This window comes from Corvus kubaryi, unplaced genomic scaffold (genome assembly GCF_017639235.1).
Source record: "Corvus kubaryi isolate FWS band 111438036 unplaced genomic scaffold, C.kubaryi_AGA036_p1.0 132, whole genome shotgun sequence".
Classification (NCBI taxonomy): Eukaryota; Metazoa; Chordata; class Aves; order Passeriformes; family Corvidae; genus Corvus; species Corvus kubaryi.
In genome coordinates, this window is record NW_024580666.1 from 7,340,575 (window position 1) to 7,367,288 (window position 26,714).

At 39.4% G+C, this 26,714-nt stretch overlaps 1 protein-coding gene across 1 annotated transcript in view; it reads left to right on the forward strand.

Annotated features, from left to right (window-relative positions):
* RAB31 (RAB31, member RAS oncogene family) overlaps positions 1 to 25,060 on the forward strand; it is a 66,732-nt gene extending 41,672 nt beyond the window's left edge. Inside the window, exons 6-7 of the mRNA XM_042031519.1 lie at positions 3,398 to 3,507; positions 14,816 to 25,060. Of these exons, the coding sequence (XP_041887453.1) occupies positions 3,398 to 3,507; positions 14,816 to 14,913 (208 nt within the window). The 3' untranslated portion in view covers positions 14,914 to 25,060. The remainder of the gene's footprint in view (positions 1 to 3,397; positions 3,508 to 14,815) is intronic.
* The last annotated feature ends 1,654 nt before the right edge of the window (positions 25,061 to 26,714 follow it).

A 26,714-nucleotide genomic window follows, 5' to 3' on the forward strand; every position in this document is an offset into this window, starting at 1 on the left:
AAGGGTTCTCTTTTTTTTTCCTTACTTCCTTCCATTCAGTTAGAAGGTGCAGAATGTACTAAGTGATGAGCAAAACCTGTAGTGTAAAGCTGAGAGGGTGGGCAAGAGGTAGAAAAATATTAATCACAGAACTCTGAGAACTTGTGATTTGCAAGAACTGAAACTGTTTCATAATACTGGATGTAGAGGGTGTATCTTGGGGGTTTTTTGGAGAGTAACCTCAAGTAAAACTTTTGTCACCTGTGTGAAGCAAAGAACCTCCTAGATAAAAAAAGAGGGGAGGGTTGAATCCACACCCCTGCAGAAGAGCTGAGATAATACTATTTGGAATGAGAGTGAAGCTAGAATCACTCTTCTGCTTGTTAGCTCTATTTTGGATTTGCATTTATCCTTTCAGGAACTGGAAGCACATTCTGCTGTAGTGATTCTGTGTGTCAGTCCATGACTATTATTTCTTGCTTAATCTGTGAGTACAAACTCAATGATCATATCTGATGCTTTCCCCTTATGACCTCATAGGCTCTCATGGTTGTTCAAATACATACCCATGTGTTTCGTTATCGTTACTTTGGCCCAGATTCACCAGGGCTCTGGAGCATGTGTGTAACTTCAAGTAAGTGCTGCAATGCTTTATTGAATCAAGGCCTACCTGAGGGTTTGACCTGTGTGGGTTTTGTTTTGTTCTCCCCTCTGCCACTGTCAGACATGAACCAACACAAAGCTGCAGCCCACTGCTTTCTGTAAGTAGTGAACAAGCCCTGATTCTGGAAAACTTCTGGTTTCTGTTGGGCTAAGAATCAGGGACACAGATGTATTGGCATTTCCTACATGGTGTTGTGATACGCTGGTCAGCATGGTGAAACTGAGTCCCACAAGACAAAAATTTCCAAATGCGAAGGAGGAACAAAAGAGGAAAGGATGATTATAAAAATAAAACCAAAAGCCAGTTAGCACAAATCAGGCGTTTTGGTTGCTCTGAGAGTCACTTTTAAATTTATTGCTTAAGTGATCCCAGCAATACAGTTGCCAGATTAACTCAAGGGTAATACCTGCAGAGACGGTGACAAATGGCAGCAATTGCAAATGAGTCCCTAACCAGCCCTCTTCCTGCTTTTGGAAGTATTTGCCATACAGCAAGCTCTTAAATGCTGTTGCACCAGAGGCAGGTTGAAGACCAAAAAAATCCTGCATCCCAGAAATATTGTGAAAGTACTGGGGTTCCTCACAGAGCAACTGGGATCTGTGATCTTCCCACCATGTTAATATCAACCGCTATCTGTAGTTTACTGATTGCTGATCATCCAGTTCTTGCTCCTGTTCAGCCAGTGTAGTTCTTCTTTGAACAAATTGTTTTGCTGTGTGAATGGTCCTCATTGTACTCCATGGGCTAATGTCTCTTAATCTTCTTGGTTTTTATGGGAGAGGACTTTTTTTCTCCCCATAATTATGAATAGTTTTGGTAATATTTTTTTGTGCAGTTGTTCTTTCTGCATTCCCCCAATCTTTTTTCTTTCTGAACTTACCCAGTGATGTCCAGCTAAAGAGATTTTGGTGGAAAAATAGAGAGTAGACTATCTCATATGTGATGTATTTTCACAATTCTTCCAGAAATCTGATTTATGCAGTGCATGCAGCTGTATGCATTCTCTGTCTGCTTTATGCCTTCAGATTTACTTCAGTAAAAATGGTTTTAGGTGAAACTTGTCACCAATTTATCAGATTGTTTCCAATGAGTAGAAAATACACATGCCTTTAGGCACAGAGAATTTAAAAATAAGATGATGTGAGCACACAAGAGCAAGCTGCTGTTTGTATGAATTTTTGGCGTCTCCTCTTGGTTTTGTAGAGCTTTTGGCAGATGTTTTGCTGGATATCAGAGAGACAGCTGCTTTTAAGACCAATGTGAATAGATGCAAAACAGGTCAAGCTGACCCAGTTCAAGTTGGTTTGATTCTGCCATCTCTGTTAGTGTAAGAGATAATGTAAGTAGGAATGAATGTATTTCTCATAATTATTAACTGTGTTACCCTCCCTGTTTAGCATCTAGAATTTGATTTTGAGCTGCCAAGATGTATTTGGAACACTTAGGGGTCACACTGCTTTTCCTTGATGTTGTTAATAGGCTATCAGCAATTCTTGGTGCTCTGTTGAAGTAAATTTCTTCTCCACTTCGAAGGAATTTCTACAGATCCTTGGTTAAGAGTATTCAGGAGAATTTTGTGCTCAGATCTTCACTCTATGCATCCATAATATTTCTTTATTCCATGATTTATCTGGACTTCTGTAAATCCTTTGACACAACAACATCCCTACAACACCCTTCTCTCTCAGCTGGCAAGACATGGATTCAATGGATGGACTGTTTGATGGATAAAGAGTTGGTTACACTGTCACATCCAGAGGGTAGCGGTCAATGGCTCAGAGTCCTGATGGACACCAGGGGTGTCCCTCAGGGATCCATATTGGGACCTGTGTTATTTAATACTTTCAATAAGGACGCAGACAAAGGGATTGAGTGCACCCTCAGCAGTTTGCTGATGACACCAAGCTGAGTGATGTGCTTGACACACTGATACTGAGAGGAAATTGTATAAGAAGTCTCTGGATTGGTACATTGGAGCTGTGGGGTGAAGTAGTTGGTGCAGATTGCTGTTGCTCCAAAATCAGGAATAGAGGTGGTTAAAGATAGCAGCGTACACGGGCAGATCCACCTTTGCCACGTGGCTCAGGGAGATACAAGGCCAGCACAGGGCTTGCTTGTTTAAAGCAGCAGTCTTTTGCATGTTGTAAACTGCGTTTGCCAGCTTTTGACATATGAACTATTGGTTGCAAAATGAGGGTGTTCTACTTGTGATTTGAAGATGGTGTCACTTTGGTGAAATGGCACAGAATGGTGTCTTTCCCCAGTGAACTGTCACTCACAGATTGCTGTTGCTGATGTGCTCAAAGTCGGTGGCTTTCATATTTATTTCAGAATCTCTTGTTTCCTTGCTGCTTGCAAAGACCAAGACATACGATGCTCTTACCATTTTCATCCACAACAGTTGTACCCTATCTTGCTTGAACATTTGGCATGTAGAGAATGCTTTTCTCATCACAGTCAAATATAAAATATGAACAAATGTGGTTTTCTTTAAATAATCTTCCTTTTCTCAAGGCATGGATTCAACAGCAAATCCCAGAAATCTGCAGATTGATCAATTTTGTTGAAATCTTGATATATTTGAATAAGATGATCTAGATGCCATATGAAGAAAGATAGTACTGCTTTTACAGAGAAGAAGAGCGTATTAATGTTTTTCTGATCAGGCTGTGTTTGGGGTTGTTTGGTGTTTTTTCCTAAATTTTTTTAAAAATTTGGTTTCTTTTATTTATAAATGTTTTAATTTTTTTCAAGGGAGGTTCCTATGAAGGATGCCAAAGAATATGCAGAATCTATAGGTGCAATTGTTGTTGAAACCAGTGCAAAGAATGCTGTTAACATTGAAGAACTTTTTCAAGGCATAAGTAAGTAAATGTTCCCTTTAATTAATTAATTTTGATTGTTTAGAGGTTTTCTCTAAATAGCTGTCTGTTCCATGTCTATAAACTACTTCCCCAAGGACATCAATAAATCCCACAAAGCCTGTGGTATGGCTGCTATTTATGCAGATGTAAACTAAGAACAACTTTGAATACACCAGAGCAAAACATAGTAGATACAGGGTAAGCCTGTTCCTTCTAAATCTGTATATAAATCCTGACCTGAGTCACATCTGCTGTTTCAGACCAAGCTTGCTGTAGAGGCAATAATGTTGATCTTATCATCATGTTGCTAAAAACTTAAATGTTGATAAATGCTCCTGGAGGGCATTGGTAAGTAGAAAGTAGTCATTGCTGTGGAATACATCAAAAAAACCCCAAACAGATAAATTTCTCTCCAGGCATTCTAAACATGATGAGACTGGCACTTGTCATGACGAGAAGAAAAACTGTCTTGTTCAGTTTTCCTTCCAGGGATTCCAGTGCTGGTCACTGTTTGCAAGTGGGAAGGACCTTGCAGGGTTGAAAGGGACCTCACGAGACTTTGAGTCCAACTTTCTGCCCAAGCAGACTTGGTAGTGAATTCAGACCAGATTGCTCAGGCCATTGTCTGGCTGGGCCCCAAAGCAGAGGTTCCACAACCTCCTTGGGCAGTTGTTTAAGTAGTCCTCACAGTGATATCCTCACATCAAGCCAGAACCTATTCTCATTCAATTCGCGCCTTGTCCTGGGTGCACCTCACTAAAGAGCCTGGTTCAGTTTCTCAGCAGCCCTTTTCCATGGGTACTGACAGGCAGCTTTGTGGCCCACCAAAGCCATTTTGTCTCCAGGCTGAGCTGGCCCTGTTTCCTCAGCCTCTCCTCACAGGGCAGGTACTCCAGCCCTCCCTGACTTGCAGCCCTCCTCTGAGTTTGTGCCAGCTTGTCAACATTTTTCTTGTATTGCAGGCCCAAAGCAAGTGTGACCTAGCTGGTGTTAGACCACATCTAAAAGGGGATAACCAGTGTGCCCAAGGTTCTGTCTTGGCTCCTGTGGGTTGCTGCTGGCTGTCTATGCTGCCAGAGTGCGCTGCTGGCTCATGCTCAGATTGCTTCCCTCGGGTCCTTTTTGGGCAGAGCTGCTTCACAGGCAGCCAGTCCCCAGCCTCTCTCATAGCCAGGGGCTCTTCCTTCCCACAAGTTGTGCTTGGCATTTGTCCTTTCTGAAGTACGTAAAGGCTCTAGACTGTAACATCCCAACTTGGACGTACCAGGGTGCTGTAGGGGGAAGTATCAAAAGCCTTGCCAAAGTCAAGGTAAACAACATCCAGTGCTCTCCCAGTCATGCTGTCATTGAGGGCAACCAGGATGGCTGGACATGGTTAACCCTCCATAAGTCCATGCTGACTGGTCCTTCACCTTCTTGTGCTCAGAAGCAGCTTCTCAGAGGATTTGCTCTGTGGTTTTCCCAGGAAGCAGAGTGAGGCTAACCAGCCTGTAGACCCATGACTTGTTATTGCCCTGTTTGAAGACAGATAAAACATTCACCTTTTTCCATAACCTTTCAAAACCAACAGGGATGATAAAGAATGGCCTTGCTCCCTATGCATCCTCAGGCTTGTATGGGTTAAGATTTCTTAAGAGCTTCTGATCTTCTTCCTTGAAAGGTCTGATCTTCTTCCACTACTGGTGTTTCTTCCTCTCCCTGTTTTAGGGTGCAGAGACCTAGGAGACAGCATGTCCAGACACTCAGCCTTGTTCCCCTGAAGTTATTTTATTTTATTTTGTTTTATTTCACGTATTTGTAGTCAGCTGATGTTATCTAGCACACTTTACCTGAGATGGGGCCTGTTCAACTGTTTGTTTTGCTTACATGGGATGTGTTCGAAATAGCTAATGAGAACCAGTATTCCTAGAATACACTACCATTCTTTTGCCTCCTTTAAAAAGGAGGTGTGTGCTACATGGCTGTCTGGAGGAACTAGTTCTTTGCTGTGATAGTTTACTTGTTTGTCTGCATCTGATGGTTGTGGATGTTCTTGCAGAGGAACTCATTCTTGCCACGTAATTAGATAATTAGTTTCCATCTTTGATAGGCATTGCTGCAGCTGGCGGTGTGCACCGTCCCTAATAATGAATATAATAGATGAGGAAAATCAGCTAAATTAAGTTTAGTATGAACTAGATACCCAGGCAAGTGCACTTAATTCCACAGGCAATTACTTCTATATATAGAAATATTTGGTCTCAGTGGATCTATGTGTGACCTTATCAAACACTCAGCAGAGAGAAAGGAGAGAGTTGGTAGAGTATGTTGATAGAAATATAATGGAAACCAAGTGAAAAATGCTTGATTAGCAGTAGAATTAATTAGTGTGGTTGTGACTGGGCAGAGGGTATGGATAAGTAACTTTCTGATGTTTTACACCACTTCAGTCTTGCTGCAATTTCCAAAAAAGTCTGTCTCTGCCCAAGTTGCATAGCAGCATTTCTGCCTTTTCATAGTATGAAACCCTCCTGTGGCCGAATCTCCTACCCTGTTGACTAATTTTGTTTGTGTGGTGCCCTAAAAGTCATGCTGCAGCCTTAGTTTTGCTTTCATGCTGCCTGAGAGCTCCTGCCCTTCTCCCTGTGCTGCTTATGAAGGGCATGGTGCAGCTCCCTGGCCTCTGAACAAGGAAGCAGCAATTTCTTTTTACCTTGGACTTTGCAGGTAGACTGTATGTGTTGTCTGTTTTACAGTCGAGGTTTGAAAGGATATTCCAACATGTGTGGAGAATTTCTCTATTAAATCCTCCTTGAAATCGATAGCCCAAGCACAAAGGGTAGACTTCATTTTATTTTAGCTAAAAAATTTACCTCCTTCTTGCCTATGCTTTTCATTTCTCAGGGGCATTTTAACATAAACATTTTTCCTTTCTGAGATGTCTAACAACTGTTTCTTTCCAGGGATAATGTTGTGAATGGAGTGGTATAGTATGATAGAAAAAATGTACTCATAATAATAGAAAGAAGGTGTAAAGAAAAAAAGGGGAACTGGGATGTTTTGTTGATAACCAGATAAATCTTGGAAAAATTACAGAGATTATAGAAACTTTGCTTCATTTCTAAGGTTATTATATTACACTGTGCTTAAAATATTTTTTAAATAAGTTTGTCTCAGAATTTGAGGATTTGGCTGCTTAGAGGGATGTCTTCATAGCACGGTCTCAACACAAATCCATCATCCTTAATTTGTCTCAAGAAAATACAAGATGTGAAAGACTAGAATCAGTAAAAGTTTCTGATCTTTTGAAAATGGGTCAAATTTGGCAGGAGAGGTATTCTGCAGTCCCTGTACTTGGGCAAATAAGGCTGAGGAGGCACTGAGCTTGGAAGTCAGCAAAATCAGTGTTCTCTGCACTGGGGAGTTCGTGCTGAGCTGAGTAATGGGCTGCATGCAGCTCCTGGGTTCTGTTGTACCCATGGGATTTCAAATGGTAAGCCACTACACTTAGCCTGGGTTTGTTTAGCAGTGCCTGGCTGAAAGCTTTCTGTGATTGTGAAATATCACGTGACTGATTTATGTCTCTGTAAACATGAAACGAATATTTTTAATACAGTTGTATATTCCCAATTTGAGCTAGATTTTTCCCAATGTCTTTCTTTAAAGGTTTTTGACATAAAAGGGCTTAACAGTTTAGTGCTTTTTCATTTGTTCTAGTAATTCTTTCTTAATAGCTGTTTCTATAGGAACAAATGTTATTAACTTTTTATTCTCAGCCTTAAAAGAATCATAGGCACAGTGGCTCCTTGTTGCTAGTTTATACCTTGGCAGCAGCAAAAATGCCAGGAATGTATTATACAATAGCGGTTTAATAAAGTTGTGCCTGTGCAGGGGGTCGTACCAGTTCTGTATTGCCCCTTCTTGTTTGTGGGACTTTAGCCCACTGACCTTTGCTTGTGCCTGGCTGGTTTTCAAAGACTAAACAAGCTGCCCCACGTGTACTATCATTAAGTGGCAATCAAACCCTTGCAATTCTCAGACACCTGTTCATTTACCAGCTCAAATAAGCCTTAGCTACCTTATTCAAATCTGGTACACACCCAGCTGTTTCTCTTCAGCCTGTGTGTGTTGCCTGCTACCTCAGCGTGAAGGTGCCCCAGATATGAAAGAGCAGATTACGTAAAAGCCACCCTGGGTGCACAGCAGAGCCGAGGCTGTGGGTTCCAGGTTTATACCAGGCTGCATCAGGAGCTCCAGAGGGGAGCAGGCTGGTGGGACAAGCAAGCCACTGAAGAATACCTAGCCAAGTGAAGCATGACATAAACTTGTGTTTAAACAAAACAAACAAAAATGTTACGGCCATGTGTTATTTTCTTTAAAGTCTGGCAAATCATAGGACCATAGAATGGTTTGGGTTGGAAGGGACCTTAAAGATCATCTAGTTCAACTCCCCTACCACAGGCAAGGATGCCACCCAGTACCTCAGGTTGCTTAAGGCCCCATCCAACAAAAGTGGGAGATTGGTGTGGTACCAAAGTGGGCAAGATTGAAGCATTTCAGCATTTTCTGTTGAGGGTGAGAAGAAAGTGGAGAAGAACGTTGTCAGAACCACGCTATGGAGACTGTGCAAAGAGTAGTTAGCATGCTTGCTCTTACTGATGCTTGTACTATGAGAAGGAGAGACAGGCTGATGTTTAAAAATCCAGATAAGAACATTCTTCCTAGATGAAGCTTCCTAATGAGAGCAGAATTTCTGTCTTGGGATTCAGCCTTTCATGTGGTAAATGCTCAGTTATAAATGTATGAAGCTATTGATTTTCTGATGCCTTGCCAGCAGCTCATATATTGAATATTTAATGTAACCCAAATACTTGTTTCCTAGAAATACTGGGAGATTAAAAGAACCAAATCAAACTCAATCTCTAGTTTACAGTTTAACCAGTTGTATACTGGACAAACTAAAGAGGAAAGTATGAAATACCTGTGGAATGGGGAAGGGATCCTTTCCAACAGACATTCAATATTTGCACTGACTCAGATGGGTGAAATTGCAGATTAACAGTCTTCAAGCTTTGTGAGTGATGAGTATGGTGGTTTTCATCCTTTTATCTGTTGATCTGCAGATACCTGTGAAGTTCTTTGAAGAGGTCTATGAAAGATGTTTTAAGAAAAGAAAGTACATTTAGGTTACAAAGAAATTTCACGTATGTCAATTTTTAAGGTAGTCCAAGCTCATAACTGAATTTTTGTAGGGGGTGTGAAAGCATGGAATAACATTGTCCAAACTTACATCTGAGGTTGTTATATTCTTTACAGTTTATGTTCCCTGTGTTCCAGGATTAGTTGTCCTTTTGCTTTCGAACTTTAGTGAATAGAGCAAAACTTAATGACCTTTAGACTATTCCTATAGTTAAACATGTGGGGTACTGGATTTCTCTCCAACCAAGGAGAGCTCTTCAACTTAAAACAGTAGTAAATAAACTAACACAGCCCAAAGTTAATTACAGCAGGACCTTGATTCAAGGTTGGATCTCTTAGTAATTAAAGTAATTAGGAATACTGTTGTTTACTTTGATACATGCAGGATTTAAATATTTGTTTGGGTTTTTCCTGGAGATTTTAATTAAATGAGCAAAATGTTGTTGTATTGCTGCTTCCCCTAAGCAAGAACTTGTGTCAGCAATCTATGCTTTTGCATTAAATAAAACCAAACCAAAGGCTTTAATTTCTTGCGTTAGTTAGATGCTGTTAGCTGTGCTATTAGGAGTATTAAAACAATTGCAACTTAACTATGTTTAGTTATGCAATAGATTTTATTGTAAAATTTATTGTGTTCCCGTGCATGAAAACTTACAATATGAGTAAATAGTCATCTCTGTCAATTGGGGAAATCTTAACCTCACTATAAGTATGGGGGGAAGAAAGAACTAGAGGCAGACTAGTGAGCCAGGCTTTATAACCCATGTGGGAAACTTCTAAAATACCACAGAAATGGGTTTCAGAGCATGAAAGAATGTGGGGAGATAGGAAATGGGACTGTCTTAAGTCCTACAGGTGCAGAAAACTGCCAAAACTGTTGGATCAGATGTGCCTGCTTCACTCTGCCTTGTCTTCACAGATGGCTGTTCTTTATTAATGAGGTTAGCAGGGGCTCATCTTGCTGTGGCACAGCTGGCAATTTGAGGAGGAGGTTCTGGCCATTGTATAGCTGTTGTACCACTGCTTGAAGAAGTTAACCTTTTCTCAGGTGAGCCATTAGAAAAGCTCACCTGAGCTCTGACAGCTGTCAGGCTGCTGCTCTGGGGCAGAGTGAAATGGATTTCACCTTCCTTTAGCCCCCTAAAAATTATGTTGTACATGATTTTCAGGAAAATGGAAAGAACAGCACAGAAAGCCACTGCATGGCATTCTGATTGCTTCTTATCCTTAGCAGAATTGTTGTTGTGTTAGATAGCAGGACTCTTGAATGGCCTGAAGTTGTGTCTGGGTTTAGGTTGGGTATTAGGAAAAGGTTCTTAACCCAGAGAGTGGTTGGGCACTGGAACAGGCTCCCCAGAGGAGTGGTCATGGCACCAAGCCTGGCAGAATTCAAGACACAGTTGGACAATGCTGTCAGTCATATGATGTGACTCTTGGGGTGTCCTGTGTAAGGCCAGGAGTTGGACTTGATAATTCTTGTGGGTCCCTTCCAACTCAGCATATTCTGTGAGCCTTTGGGACTTGACTTCATCATCTGGTTGTGCCAGCTCAGGTTGATCACAACACATCTGTTTCCACAGTAAATGAGTTATCTGTTCGATGCACTGTTGTGTTTGTCCCTTTATCAGCATGGTAACTGTTGCGAGTTTTTTACTCAGCCTTAATGCTCAGTTTGAAGGCTGATCCCAACCTTTCCTTTCATGCTAGTGAATGTCACAGCTTCCAACTGGAGCATCACATTCAAAAAGGAATAAAGAGAGCAGCGTTTATTACTGTGATGATGCCTCCTGCTTCCAGCTGCAGCAGAGCAATCCCTGTCCGTATTTCTTCAAGTTCTGCTCAATGAGCTGTTACCCAGTCTCTGTTGTCTCTCTTGCTTCTCTGCTCCAGTTTTCATTTTTCTTCATCCCCATTTTGTTTATCTCTTATTCCACCCTCCCATTTCCCAATCTCTTTGCCTCTGGCACTCTTAGAACAGCAACGCCCACAATGCTGATTAATCTCTTAACAAATCTCAGATTCAGTAGCAGGAGTTGGAACTCTACCAGGCTTTGGAGAAGACTCTGACCTTCATCCTGGACTGCCTCAGCCCGACTCAAACATGCCAGAAAGGAGGAGATGCAATTGCTTTAGGGCTTTTCATCTGTTAATCTGGATGATTCACTTCAGAACTGTGACATTTTCTGTAACCCTACATTTGAGCAGTCTCTTGTGACACTTTTTATTTTACACAGCAGTGTTTATTGGAATGAGAGAATGGAGGACACCAAGACCTCTTTGGGAATGCGCAGAGGTGGATGGTTACAAAACAATTTTGTTGCACAAAATCTGTGAAACATGGTCTAAACCTTAGTGAAATGAAACCAAAATATATAATCATATATTTAATAATAGTGCAAAATCAAATTTTAAATTGCAGTCAGCAACTTAGTCTGTAGGAATATCAGCAATAGGAACCATATGGGACTTTTATACCACCTCAGTAATATTTTATCTTCGAGTTCCTCATTTCACCAGTTCAACTGCAGAATTCTTAGATAAATGTGCATGCATTCCTTGTGATTAACTATTTCATCTGGAATCCTAAGACGCACTCCTGGAGATCTTTGGCAAGCTGGCGAGTTGTGTCCTGCTCTTCAAAACAGGGCGAAGACTGTTCGTGGTCTATTTTGTCATCTTAAGTCAAGCAAGAGATGAGAAGAGGTTGTCCTTAGAGGGTGTGAATGCCCCATCCCTGGAAGTGTTCAAGACCAGGTTGAATAACACCCTGAGCACACTGATCTAGTGAGTGACATCCCTGTCCATGGCAGGGGGGTTGGAACTAGATAATCTTTAAGGTCCCTTCCTACCCAAACCATTCTATTAGTCTACAAGTTCAATCTCTCATGGTCCTTTTAAGCTGACTCAATCTTTACCAAGCAGTCTTCAGTTTGAAGAGGAATTGCCTTAATGTTTTTATTTCTTCAGCATGAGAATTGCAGGGCTGGATGTCAGAGGACTGCTGCTTCTTTCTGACATAACCTGCATGAAAGAAATATCCTACAGCATTATTAATTTATGGTATTTGATACTGGGGTATTTTTTATTGCTCTGGAACAGAGACTATGGATGCCAGTGAGATACAAATTTTAAATGAGTATATACTTTCCAAAATTAATTCAGTTTGTGACCTCTGTTGATCCTGACTCAGTGCCAGCTATATTTGAGTTGGTGTCAGCAATATTGATGCCATATTTATCAGAAGCTGAATGACAAGATGAGATGATCACAGTGCTTTTAGGTGGCAGTAGTGATTGAGCTAGGTTAGAAGCAGGAAGTGTAGGTGCAAGCTCAGCATTTCACTGCTCATCCTTAGTGTTCTGTTGTTGCTTGGGCCTTCCTCTGTTACATTGCCTACTGTCAAGGAGGCCTAGGGAAAGACAGTTAGATTTCTGACTGATTTTTTTATTCACTTTCCCTGATGCCTAATGAAAAATCACTGTATCATTTGCTGTAGAGCTGGTTCTCAGTTGTTAGACTGAGTTTTATGCTCCAAGGTAGTTACTCCTGTCATGGTAAAAGCTGCTTGGGTAAACTAAAATGATTCAACTTGATGGTTTAATAATTCTGGTAATAAGAAAATAATAAATGAGAGAAGAATCACCCACTGAAAAAATATTCTCAAACTCGAAAAAGTAAAAGTTTAGACTGTTTAAACATTTGTTTCCTTGCATTGAGTTCAAGGAGGGGGTGGTGATACCAAAACAGCAAAAGACATGGCTAGTTCCTGACAAACAGTGCTTAAGTTCAAAGGCTAGAATAACTAACCAGCAAATAGGTCTAGAGATTTTTTTGTCTTTATTATTTATAGTTGTTATCTGCGTGGGTTTTATTGTTTTGAGAAATTACTTAAATCTGGGTGATTCTTAACAACATATATTGTGTCCTGGTCTGAACTGGACAAACTGCTTGCTGACCTTGAAGCCTGCAAGGTTTTTGCTCCAGAGATAAGTTTGCCTGCTTCTTGGCATACACATCAGGAGTACTGTAGAAAAGACTTGAAACTCATAAGAAATATGAAAAGCTGCATGAAAAACAGATACAGTTAATGTCTTTGTTTAATGCAGAGTTCTAAAATGAAAGGCTAGTTTGCACATTAAAGCTCTCCTCTTCCAAAGTTACTGTTAGAAGAATCAAATGTTTAGAGGGTATTTGCTTAATGGGAGATTATGGAAACATGTAGATTCCAGGGGTTTTAGCTACACTGTGCTCTGTCTGGGTCAGATCGACAGGATTTTATTACCCTGGGAGTGAGTTGAAAGCACTTTGGAAGTGTTAGGTACCTAATGCAGAAGTTCCCTGCAGGTCTCTATGACGACAGCATTGCCTTCTTGGAAAGCCTCTCACAGATACCATGTTCTTCAGATTCTCTAGAGTTTTAAGAATTAGTGGATTCTCTTTGTCTCCAAACGAAGCCAACAGAACTAATGCATGTAACAGCTGGGTCTATAACCACCTATTCTGCTTTTTATTTTACTTTACAAACATGAAGTCCGAATGGAATGTTAAGCAGGATGTGAAGTTGATATTTTAGTGTCCTGAATAGAGTTCAGAATTGTAATGTCAGTGCTTATACATGCTTTGGCCCTCAAGATACACATTTTTCACTCTGTTGGATGAAATACAGTATCTTTACCTTAGTAACATGAGGATTTTTCCCTTTCTCATTCAGAGATCATGTGTGTACAAACACACAAGATTATCTGCTTTAAAAGTCATACCTGTGCAGAACTAAGTGAGTAAGAGAAAATTTGAATCTTGGCCAAAAGTAATTTAAGGACAAGTTTTACAGATCAAATTTTGCTGTCTGATTTCATTGGGATTGGATTTTACCTGAATGCTTTTAACTCACCCACCCACAACCACTTCACCAAATAATTTGTAGGACTCAGGCTTCAACATAGGTACATAATTCATAGAACATTTGGTAAGAGAGAGCTGTGAATAACTGAAGCAAAGGATGGGGAAATCTAAACTGTAAAATCCACCTGGATTATGATGAGCTGTTCATAAGAACTCTGTGTTCTTTGAAAGTGGTATATAAGAAACAAGTGTTAAATATTTTAACTCATGTTACTTAACATGGGTAATGGTAAACCCAGGAGTAATTCATAAAAAATGGAGTCAGCTTCAGAAAAAAAATTTTAGGAAATCCACAAAATGATGAGAAGGTGCATTACCACGACTGTAAGATCTCAAGGTACTGATGGAGAGCTCGCACAAGGGTTTAATGCAAAAGCCAGATGCACACCAGAGAGAGACACAGGATGGATTGGACCTGGGAGAATCTTTTTTTTCCATTTATAATTCTTCTTATTAAGCACATTGTATGTTGTCCACTACTAGGAAGCCAGTTAGACAAAAGATGCAGCAGTACTAAAAGGGCATACAGGGGAGGGAGTTGGAGCAGTGCCCTTCTGCTCCAGGAGAGATCTCTAGCTCTCCTGTAATGGCTGAAATTCTTTCAAACACTTTAAATATTACTCCATAAGATGATTAAAAAATCAGGAGAGTTTGTGGGGGAGGGGGTGGTGGCGATGTTAAGTAATTGAAGCTGTCAGCTGGAAAGACGTGGGTACCCCTAAAAAGGAGGAAGGGATTCAATGGAAAGAACAGATCTATTTTTCTTTGTCAAGTAAAGGCACCATGTGTTTAGTTACAGTGCTGGGTAAAACTCCAGTGTGCAAGGACTAAATGGCATGCAGATTTAGGACAGGCACAATGTCATTAAACTTGCACCATTCACATTTAAATGGAATTAGGAGAAGGATTAGAGTTTTCTCTTTCTAAGTTGTAAGGAGCTCAGTAAGATAACTATTTTTTTAAAATACATGGATAATATAATTTCAGTGTACTTCATGCCTTCTCAATAGCCTTATTTCATTTTTTTTAATGTGAAAGTCTTTTTTCATAAGCAGGATACAAGGAAAAATATTCAAGGTATGGATGTTTGTTAATTTTCTTGTAAAGTTTCACTTATGCATTTTAGAATCTGTAAGTCATTCTTATGCAACCTAAATTCTTCTGTTACCTGCACAGGTGTTGTTCTTGTATCAGGAAAATTGTATTCATGTCTCCTCATGTGTTTCAGGTCGGCAAATTCCACCCTTAGATCCTCATGAAAACAGTAACAATGGAGCAATCAAACTTGGAAGGCAGACTTCACAGACGGGTAGGCGGTGCTGCTGACCCAACTTGATCTTTTTAGGTTTACTTGAAAAACAGCACCATTTGCTTTTTTTTTCACTGAGAAAGGACTTTGTGGTCTCAGTGACGTGGCTCCTTATCTTGAAAGCAGTAATTTCAACACTTCCCATGAGCAATAACACAAGGACCAGAAGCAGAAGGCTTTACTTCAAAGGGATTTTGAAAAACCCAGTTGGAAAATCCTCTCTAATATCCTGTCAAAATTACAGTGTCAAAGTACTCCAATTCTCTGTTTGAACCAGTGACTATTGGTTTTTGGGTTTTTTTTAAATAAAAAGATCAGTTTATATATAAAATTCAGGTTTGCTGCAAAAACTTACCTTCTTACAATTGCAAAGTGGACTTGGCATGTTTTTAGAGTATTCTCTGTAATAATAGGGTGAAAAAACCCCCATAAAGCCTGAATTTTGGCTTACGGTTTCTCTGCCATATTTTTAGCTGGACTCTGCTTTGCTATTTTTCTAAATCTTCAGCTTCATCTACTTTCAGTAAACATCAGCAAGAAATGGACTGAATTTGCTAACTAAAGAGAAAAAAAAGGATCCAAAGGATGAGCGAATGCAGTTTTTATGGACTGGAAGTCAAAATCTGTGTGAGGAAGTGCTGTGTATGTGGAAGACGGAGTTGTCATGAAGGGAACTGCTGGACCCCGTACAGTTCCAGTGTGCTTCAGAAAGAAGTGAAAATCCAGCCACTGTGCTGACTGGAATCACTCCCTGTCCAGGGTGTGGGCTTCAATAATTACTGAAAATGTAAGAAGAGCATAAAAACAGGCTTAATCTCCACTATTTACCAGGGTTCCTCCAAATCTGTGCCCCAGACCAAATCTGTCTCTGTTCAAAGTTGCCTATTCCTTGGTTTCTGAAAGAGGGTGCCACAGTGCCCCACTCCTCATGGTCTCACTGCTGTGCTCCGAGAGGTCTTTGAGTTGGAAGAATGATATTTCTGTACAAAACCTGCATAAGAGAGCACAATATAATTTGGGGTTAGAGTCTGGAGTCTAATAAAACAAACCTGAATGTTTGCTTACAAATAGAATTCCCTGAATTTGTGGAATAGTCTCCTCAATTGTGTGGGGTTGTGGTGTGGAAGACCCACTGTGTGATATCTTTGAAGCGTGATGCACTTGGAAATGCAGTATAGGAAAAAATTCCTACAGAGGGTTATGAACTAGGAATAATGTAAAACTGTATGTGTTTTCCACTAACTTACATCTGTTAAGAATGTGTGTGACTGAGATGATAAAATCCAAATTTATCTTCTTCATCAATTTCACTGGAAATGGGAATTAGAGTAAGAAATGTTGGATTCAAAACCAGAGCCCAGCCTGCATTCCGCAACATTAATTTGTTCTCTTAGGAGGAAAATTGTGGTCACTGCACATTTTCAGGAGGGCTTATGAAAAGCAAACAAAACAGAAAAATAACTTTCCACAATAAATCATGAGTAGGCAGCCTAGAGCATGGTTCCGTGTTGATACATAAAAAACCAGACCTTATTGGCTGGTTGTGAGATTGCTTAGATAAAATGTCACTAATTGTTAGGGCTTGAAACAGAGCCAGATAAAATCAACAGGAACATTTTGTCTCCAGATTGCTTGAAGTAGTATAGGTGGGAAATATCCCTCTGGATTTTATCTAAGAATCTATGCTGCATTGTTTTTTCACATATGATCAATTTCTCATATACTTTGGCCTCCTTTGGAAACACTCATACTAGAAAATACGCCCTTGGATATTTTGGGTAAACTTCCAGTTTTCAGGTGTGCTGCTATATGATCCATGTCTCTGACTCATTGCAGCAACTACTTTACTGATAGTCCAGGGTTATTTAAGTGAAAATTCAGTAATCATCATTGTTGATAGCTGGGAAGGGAGACAGGCTCCTTTGGGGAACATTTAATTCCATCCCAGTACAAGCAAGTCTGCCAGGGATGCCTGGCTCTTTCACTTGGCTGGGGAGGGAGAAGCTTAACCTGGCCTTCAGTGCTAAGGAAATACCAAACTTACCAACATCACAGGTTCATACATTTTATGGGGTCTATGACCAAATGCTGGAAGAGATCTGATTCCTCCTAAGTAAAACACAGTAAGAGGCTAGACCAGTTACCCAGAAAACAAGGTGAGATTGAACCCATGTTTTCAGAGGTGTCATAAACTTTAGTTCAACATATAGCAGATATCCATAATTGATTTTTAAGCTTTTGTAAATCAGTGTCACATATTCATATTTTTTTTAACATGGCATCTCAAAACTTACTAAATCCTAACTGAGATGTCTGAAAGCTTTGTAAGACAATTTTGTGAGTACCTTCTATACTCTAATTTATGTTCAAACTGGCAATTGATGCTGATCTTTATGAGATACTGTCCTGAACAACCAGATCTCACAGCTGGCTTTGAGCAGTATGTGAATAAGAACTGGTTTATGAGTTAAATGGTAAAACAGTTTAAAATTGAAAGTTTTTACAGTGGATCTCTGACAGATTTTAAAATTTGAATGGTGATTAAATAGGTTTTGCTTTCGGTGGGGCAAATCTAAATCACTTTATTCTGCTTTTAGACAAGAAAAATATTTAAATTAATAAGAATTCTGATTGTATAAGTTCTTGAGATTTGGGTTACTGGGAGCTTCAGTGGGGAAGTCTGAAGCCAGAAGAAAAATAACAGGCCAATATGCTGTGCAGAGCATCTCGCATTTTCTTTGAACACAGGGCTCACCTTTGACAGTGTTGTTGCCTCTCCGCTGTTTGTCAAAGCTAAGGTGCAGCTTTAACATGTCTCTTCAAATGGGGCAATGGCTTGTTATAAAAATAGTGATTTTAAAATGTAAAATTCATTATTTCTGCTTCCATTGGTCGCCTGTGTTGCTTGGAAAGTACCACCACCCTTCATAAACAGCCAGAAAAATGACAGAAAAACCCCCAATCTCAGAGTTGAAAGTTTCAGCAGCAACTGGAATTCCTCTTAGTAGTTAATGGCTGGTGAAAAGCTAAATTACTGTACTGGAGCACCTGACTGTGTAACTGATCTTCTCTAATAATAATAATAATAATATCAATGCTGCAGTTCTTGGTCAGCCAGCTGGTGCTGGGTTTCTCCAAGACCGATTTTCTCAAGAGAGCTGGCAGCAGGACTGAGGCGCAGGCTATAGTGCCAAGGGTATTTGATGGAGCTTGTTTGCACCATGACTCAAGACTGTGACTGTCCAGTTGTGGGTGACTTGCTTTTCTGGCTTGTCGTGAACTAGTTTAAAAAACAAAATTATGAAGGAACTAGTTTCCGTATATGCTCTGCATATATGTGTGTATATAAGTACACTTTTGTATTGTTCTGCTGACATGTAGTGTTTTTTCACTATGTCTGGTTCTCATATACTACACATTGTATTCTGTAAGTACATTTTTTTGTTAATGATCATTTCACCTTTATGAACTTAAAGTTGTGGATCAAAGGTAGCAAGAAGATAGAGATACACATAGGTACAATTGTTGACTTGCCATTCTTGTGCGTGAAAATGGCATATTCTAGAAAATGTTTGTCTTGCAGACTGAGAAATCTAAAAAGGGTCGTTATTATTCAGGAATTGGGACTCAAAAGTAATAAAGTGACACTCAAAAGAAAAAACTTACTATTTTTGCTCACAGTACAGCATGTCTATCTAAGGTGCTTAAATGTAACATGAGTCTGTATCAATACCTAAAAAACTTATCTGTCATCCCATGTTTCCACTAATCCTTCATGGCACATTGGGAACAAGTGTGGCTACATAGGTTACATATGTGAGCATTCTGTCATCAGACTGTTTCAGTACAGTGATATATTTTACTAACCTACCCTTAATTATTTAAACCAGAGTCAGTGATAAATTGCCAGTTTAAAATCACCTGCTAGGTACTCTTCTGTTTTGTTTAAATAAGAGCTTTGATTGGGCTGGACCCACTTGCTTCATGTATGGGATGCTGCAATCTGTTAATACTTTACCTTCTGTTTTACATATTAGCTGTATCATACCTAATAATATTTTTTTTTCCTAAAATGTAGTTTTTGTGTTTTATTTAACCTACAATGATTAATGCTAATAAATGTTTTAAATGCCTCTGATTTGGGGATATCTCTGGTTTCAGTAAAGCAGAACAAAATAGCTCCCATTTTGCACATCATTTGCTCTTGAAAAAGGGCTGTCTGCAGTCTCTGGATTACTTGCCTGGGATTTAAATGCTGCTTGAAACGTGTGACTGGCCTTTTAGCAGAAAGTGAATGCATTCCTGGGGGATCCTGCAGTCCAGGTGAACTCCCAAAAACCAGAAAAAGAGGATCTGAAAATCCTTTTGCTAAGTTACTTGATTTATCCATTAGAAGAGAGTGATCTGAGTGGCCAGCATCTGCTTAGAAATTAAGAATAGTAGCTCTCAGTAGAAAGTGAGCTTCCAGTTACCAGTTGCTTTGTATAGCAGCAATAACTAGTATGGCTCATAAGATACTTCCTCTTCTGTATGTTTTTATTTTGGTGTACATTTATTTTTTCATCTTGCTTTGTGTCCCTCCCTCAGACTCGTGTCTAGGAGTTAAGAATTAACACTCACTTAAGAAGTATGCAGTATTTCATTCCTGTTAGTGTTATCATTTCAAGAGGTGTTTAACCACACCAACAGTTTGTTGCACTGTTTGGCTCATATTTTCAAACTTTTTACCACATCTGTGAGGACTATGAATGAAGAGCTGGGTTTTTTAAGGAAAAACAGGGGCTTTGGACTAAGACTTTTCTGATTACCATGACAAATTCAACACACAGCAGTACACAAGAAATACTGTAACTCAAATAACAGTACAGAACACCACTTTTCTGTGGCAATGAGAAACCAGTATTTCAAAGAGGTTTCATATGTTAGGAGTTTGGTTCCTGGTAGAAGATACCCAGCAGGATCTGTTCCCTGCTTCAAAGCAATTACAATGATCTTGAAAAAATTACTTATCTTACCTCCAGCTGTGCATAAACAAGAAGGAACCCAGGTACATAACTGTGAACTAAAAGGTGATGTACTTAATTAATGGAAAGCCTAAGTAAGCCCCTTAACTATTATCAGTGTGTTGGAAAATCTGAAGTGAATGCTGTTCTGTCCTTAGGTGTTTAAAGAGAATTTTGCCCCTGAATGAATCAGTCCTTGTGTTGTGAATGGGATGTTTTACATGGCTTGGAAGCATGTGCCTGTGGTGCTTTAGGTTAGCTTGGAGTTGAATTTAATGATGAGAGGGGAGCTGTACAATTGGCTGGAAAATAAATCTCTGCTGCTTTCCTTTTGAAGATTGAAGTTTGTGTCTCGAGGTACTTAAGGAAAAGTATTTGACATTTTGGCCTTCAAAATCTTCACCACTGCAGCTTCAGTCCCTGCAAAGAGCATCACAGGACACCCTGCTGTGATCTCCTGAGCACCGCACTGAAATCAGGACAGCAAGGCTGATGAAATAGTCTGTGTAGCTACTTCATACCTCCACCCCCTCACCTAATCTGCAAAACTGTTCAGGCCACTACCAGGTTTTGCCTCCCTTCCCTGAAAGGAAAAGAGTAAGCTGCAGGATTACTATTTTTTTATCCCCCCTTGGTGTTGTTTTATACAAGGCTACAGAATAATTTTCTTTAAAAGCATTAAAACACTCATGGGAGGATAGATTACCTAAAGGTGTTGTACAAATGCCTTTGTTAATTGGTGCTGGTTACTCCCTAAGGACTTGACATCGGTGATAGGATGGATGTCTTCACTGTTTAATGCAGTTCTTGGCCATCAATAAGGTCCTCTTTTGATCTACTATTTTTTGCCAGATGGACCAGGGATAAAATCATTGCTTGATATAAATGCTCTCTCACTGTCCAAAAGTAAGACTTTTCACTAAAAACTATGAAATCAATAGTTAACCACATTTAGCAGGTTAAAGATCAGAAGGAATAAGTAATAGCATAATGTGGCATAATATAGCTTTTTTCATATTTATTTCGAATGGGTTTCCTCTGTTTCAATTAAGAAGAGTCCTTATTGCAAAGTCCTTATTGCCTGTATTTCTGATACTACCAGATGGTCTTGATGCAGATTAGTTTGCATTATCACTTACCACTGCTATGTATTTTGTACAAATAGGAAGACAGGCTCCTGATACTCAGTCATTGTGTTTTCAAGACATAGGTGTAGAAGTGTTACTGGAATTGTTTGGTAACATAGATGTTGTGAAAACTTGAAAATAGTACACTGACAGAACTTGAAGTGTAAGAGACCTGTACAAACTTGCATTTAGTGTCACAGCAATTAGCAAGTTTTTAATAAGATATCATTATTTAGTGTGGCGAAGAGAATTTTGAGGCTCCTGGTTAGGTATTAAACATTTAGCAGCTTGGGAAAGATTTCTTTTTTCTGGCTGTTAGATTACTCATTTTTTATCCCTGAGACTGCCTGAAAGACTTAAAAAAAAAAAAAAGTTTTCTTTGAAAAGTACTGACCTTCTTTTCTCAAAACCTCCCTGAGAACCTGAGCTTTCTCTCTCCCATTATCTGTGAAAAGTTCTTTGAGACACACTTTGTTTATGATGAAACACTCAACCTTTCTCTTTGCTACATTGGGAATTTTAGAAAACAAAAACACCTTTCCCCTAAAGTCAATTTAATTCACATTTATTTCACTTAGTCAGTGCCACTCCTGCTCCCTCCACATCAGTAAAATACATATTTAAAGAAGAAGATAAATACCTAACAACTAAATCCCTATTCCCCTACATCAAGTAGAGTACCCTGGGGAAATGATCTGTTACAGACTAAAACAGAAATGATCCCTACGCTTCCAATTACATATTGACAAGAACCAATCAATAAGGAAGTCAGCTTACATGTCTGAGAGATGCCCTTGAGGAAAACGAACATCACATTCCTTCCTCTTGGTCAATATAACATGACTTGGGGAGCAAGTGATAGCATTGTTGTTACAGACTAAAAATAAATAAAAAAAATATTAGGAGGATAGTAACAGTTTCTCTTGACTTGTTTAATAGGGTTGAAATATAAGTTAATCACCTTATAAAAGAAACCCCGTTTTCCTGTCATCTTCAAAGACACTGGCAGCTTTGCTGACAAATATATGTTGGGAATTCTGACAGGGGTTTAGCAAGAAAGAGCAATGGATGCAGCCTGGATGACACAGTGCATTTCTATATTCTAGCTCTGCAAAAAACCAAGTTGTCACCAAACCTATAGAATCTCTACCAAATACCCAAGTTCTTGTGTGTGTTCATCACTCATAATGTGGGACAATTTTGCACCATAGATATTTACCAAAAAAAGCGTAAAATGTATAGAAGGAATCTAAATAAGCCCTCAGAAAGAAGGACATTCCAAATAAAAATGTAACTTTGATGTGCTATTTCTTGAGACAGTCAGAAACTCAAATGCGAATTAAATAGCTTTCCTGGCAGCATTCCCTTTAGAGATACTGTTTGTCCTATGAGTTTTGCCACACTCTCTAAGTCATTCCTGATTCTCAAGGAAAATTTGCTTTCAAAGTGGCAACCTCAACTGCCTGCTGGCACCCAACCAGCTCCCCTCCTACACCACAACCTTTGACACCAGAATGGTTCTCCCCATAATCTCAGTAAGAAGGAACAGAAGTCTTGAGATATGCTGGAAATATGAACTCATATTGATGTAGAAAAATGTTTCAACAGATTAACTTGTTTACTTGTGACAAAGATACTAGAAAAGGAAACATTTTTATATATTTTTTTTTCCCCCCACCGGTATTTTTGTGTTTTTCAATGTTTTAGGTGGTGAAATTTCTGAAGGAGAAATAGGTTTCTTGGAATGAGGATGAAGCCAGAATGTCTTGTTGATTACAAAGTTCTGAAGAGGGAAAAGAATGTTTAGAACTGAAAAGAAGGGACACAAACATGAAGATGTCCTACCCCAGGTGATACTCTTCATGGTGGGTTATAACCCCACTGAGGTGATAAGAAACAAAAGCCATGTCTGAAGTACAAAATCTGGATTTGGGGTAAAAAGGATATCATATTCTAAGTGGTCAGAGTGCATATACACTCATTTCATGGCATAGCCACACCACCTTAACACTTCTGTTACTTGAGAAGCCTAGCTAATAAACGAGCATAAACAAACACAAGATTAGAGTACATCAGGTGCCTATGCTCCACCTATAAAAAAATGATACCGTATCTTTACCTGTGGGTATGCCTGAATTTACCAAGTGCAAAGTCCACAGAGTAAAAGACGATGCCCATTCATGTATGCATGACACACCGGTTACTGAGTTGGAACTCTGGACAAAGGGCTTTGGCTAATACATTCCAGTACGTTTATGTAGCCACCTTGCCTGCATGGTTTAGCTTTTCATGAAGGTTGATGTTGTCTGAATGATGTCTTGGAATGATGGGTGGTTTTGCACAAATTGTTCCAGAGAAGAATAAAGAAGAAAGGATGAGGTGGTGATAAATGTATCCAAGAAGATTTACATTGACTGATTTAACCACAGCATGTAGTATGTACTTAAGTAGTCGCTGCTGGCAGTATAAAGGCTTTACAATAACACAGCATCCATCACTGAAGTGTAAAATGGAGGGATTTTTATTTTAATTCTCCCAGGAGGAAATCGATGCCTTAGAAAATCCGCAAGGCTTGAGTCATCAAGTCATCACTATCAGCGGGCATGTCTTTCAGACACTTCACCTTATCTCACTGTGACTCACACACCAGGGAAAGATGCACACCACGGCAAAAAATTGCGCCCTCCCCTATGTGATAGGCACAGCTGAAAAAATTACAGGACCTGAAGCAACTACTAGATTAGAAGGAGAGCTGCCATCTGAGTAGCCTGTTTCTCATCACATCCATGACAGCGAGGTAGGGATGTCTGGGAGCCACAGGTTTCAAAGCTCTAAGAAAGTGGTTACTTAGCTCTTTGGCAAAATGACTCAGCCCATGTCTCTGGTAGTGCAGGAGAGCCTGCAGTTATTGAGGCTGCTTTCTGACAGGTCTGCTTTCGAAGGCAGCTAGTGTTCCTGGTGAAATGGTGCCAGGATTCCCATGAGGAGTCCTAATTTCTCACGAAGTTCAAGGAAAGACATGATCCCCACCATTTTCAACCAGCTTTGCAAATTTTCCTTCCATTTAGTGGGAGCTCCAAGGTATAACAAAATCCTGGATGTTAGATAATTCCAATGTATATTTCAAGCCAGGCAGCCACAGGCAGGAAATCAGACTTCAGGAACTTGTGATTTTCTACCAGTGTCTTCAGATCATTCTGGAAATGTAAGGAGGCTGTGTTTCAAGCTAGGCCATCTGATTTTATACACAACCATGTCATAGAAAGAGTGTGATGAAGTGATGGAAAAGTTCTATCAAATTTTGTAATTGTCACCATTTTAAACATAACCATTGCTCTAATGTCACAGTTGTTATTTGCTTGCATCTTTTATACTCAGAGCTGGTCTGTGGAGACTGCATCAGTAACAAAACATTTAACCAAGTTAAAATATTGGATGTTCAATCTTAGGGGTGGCTAAGCCAATAAGATTACTCTTTAGGCCATTTTCACATTCTGAGTTGGGTTTCCAAGCTTGGAATGCAATCTTCAGCAAATCTTAGGAGGATTGATCTCGATAGCTTTGATGGGCAGCAAAGCAAGGAGCTCTATCATTACATTTTTATAAATCACACTTTAAATCTGAGAATTAGACTCTTCTTTAAAAACTGTCATGTATTTGGGACAGCTAATATATTCTACTGACATCACGTGTGATATTTCTTCACCATTTTTTCCCTTTATATTTACTGAAAAGTGAAATGAGGTTTTCAATCTTACATTGATCTCTTAGAGAGGGAACTGGATAGAATGTGAAAATGGCCTAACAAGTAATCTTATTAGGGCTTAGCCACCCCTAAGACTGAACATCCAATATTTTAACTTCGTTAAAAGTTTTGTTACTGATGCCTAGTCTAAAATCCAGCTCCTTCTGTCACAACTGTATACTCTCTGAATAGCCAACAAGACCAAATGCAATGATTTCTTTTTTGCCTTTGATATGAATTCGTGTAGGGACTAGTTTCTGGATAATAAAGCACCGTTTTTACTAAGCTACTTTGAAAAGTTGTATTTTTTTCTGTTATCATAAATGAAGTGATATTTTTGTTTTTCCCCTCTCACTATATGTATGAGAGAATGTTCATCAGTGAAAACAAAACACATTTAAATCTTCAGGATTCAATGCTCCCAAAGAGTATGACAAAAAAATGGTGGAAATACTGTTGGAGCCATTCATCTTCAGTCTGAAATAATATTCCTGGTGCACAAGGGAGATTTCAGATGACTGGAAAAAAGTGAATGTGGCACACTGTAAAGAATAAATGCAAGGGGTTTGGATAATTATAAGCATTATATAAACCCTGGGCAAAATACTAATGAAAACAGATTATAAAGACAGAAATAAATAGAAATGAATTCATAGGTAGTATCTTATGTAATGTTAATAAATATCTTTTTTGTGTGAAAATAGATGCAGTCAAGCAACAAGATGAGACTAAAATGCAGCTGCTTAAGATAGATGTATTGACTTAATACACATGGATTACTTTAAGTCATTTGATGTAGCCCTGCATGACAATCTGGTAAAAAAATGCAGTACTATACAAAATCAATTTACCTATATCAAATGCTCTGGGAACCAATTAGCAGCTACATCAGCGTGTTTCTACTCTCTTCTAATGGGTTATTTAACAGCTTCAAAGGAGCTAATACAGCTCAATATCTTTATCAGTGATCTGGAAGAAAACATAAACTCTGCTGAGAACTTTGCAAATTACACCAGAACTGCTGGAAAGGAAAGAATGAAGAGAACAAAATGACATAAAGGTATTGAAGAAGGTGCTTTGGATCTTAAGCATTAATCCACTTTAAACATAGGATGAATCTCAATGTGGAAGATACACTAGCTGCTGCTGTCTGCAAATGTGGGATCCTCTGAAGCTTCTGGTGCTGGCCCAGAGAGGGAGGGTGGTTAATGAATAGAGACTAGTCTCTGATCCACTGTATGTTCCCATTTTCCTCATTTGTATTATTTGTCTTACTCATGGAAGGAAAAAATGCAAGGAATGGCCTGGTATAGGAAAAAATCACATTCCAGATTTGCAGTGGCTAACTCTGTTTTTCTATTAGATTGCTAATAATTTCTATTAAATTTCTTTTTCTCATACTAAGGAAAAAGGAGGGGAAAACCTACTGGCCTCCTTTGAAGAGGAAAGCAGGGGAAGTTTGCTGGCCTGGCTACTAGCTAGTGGGAACACAGAGACAGGAACAATGTGGATTAGGAGAGAGGGAAAGGGAAAAAAAAAACAGCAAAAGAGGACAGAATTAGTTTCAGGGTGATGGACTGGGAGCAGAAGAGTCTCTCTCCCACTGTAATGTGTTTCCCTCTGAAGAGCAGAATTGAAGCCAGGAAATCTGTGGCATTAAAATAGAGACTGCACAGTTAAAGTCTGTATTAAAGGCATGCTCACAAAGTATTTACAAGCATTTAACTTAATGAATTTAACAGTGAAACATCTATTAATGTTTTTTCTGTGACAGGTATGTAGGCACAGGGCCAAACTAGCAGGTGAATGGGTACTGTCTCCTAACCTTCCCTGTTAGTTCTTGGTGTTGGAGGAAGAAAATGGTAGATATTCACAGTTGTAGGTGGAAAGCCTTGCACATGGTTGCAGTGTCCATGGCATAGGTAGGACTCAGCTGAAGGACA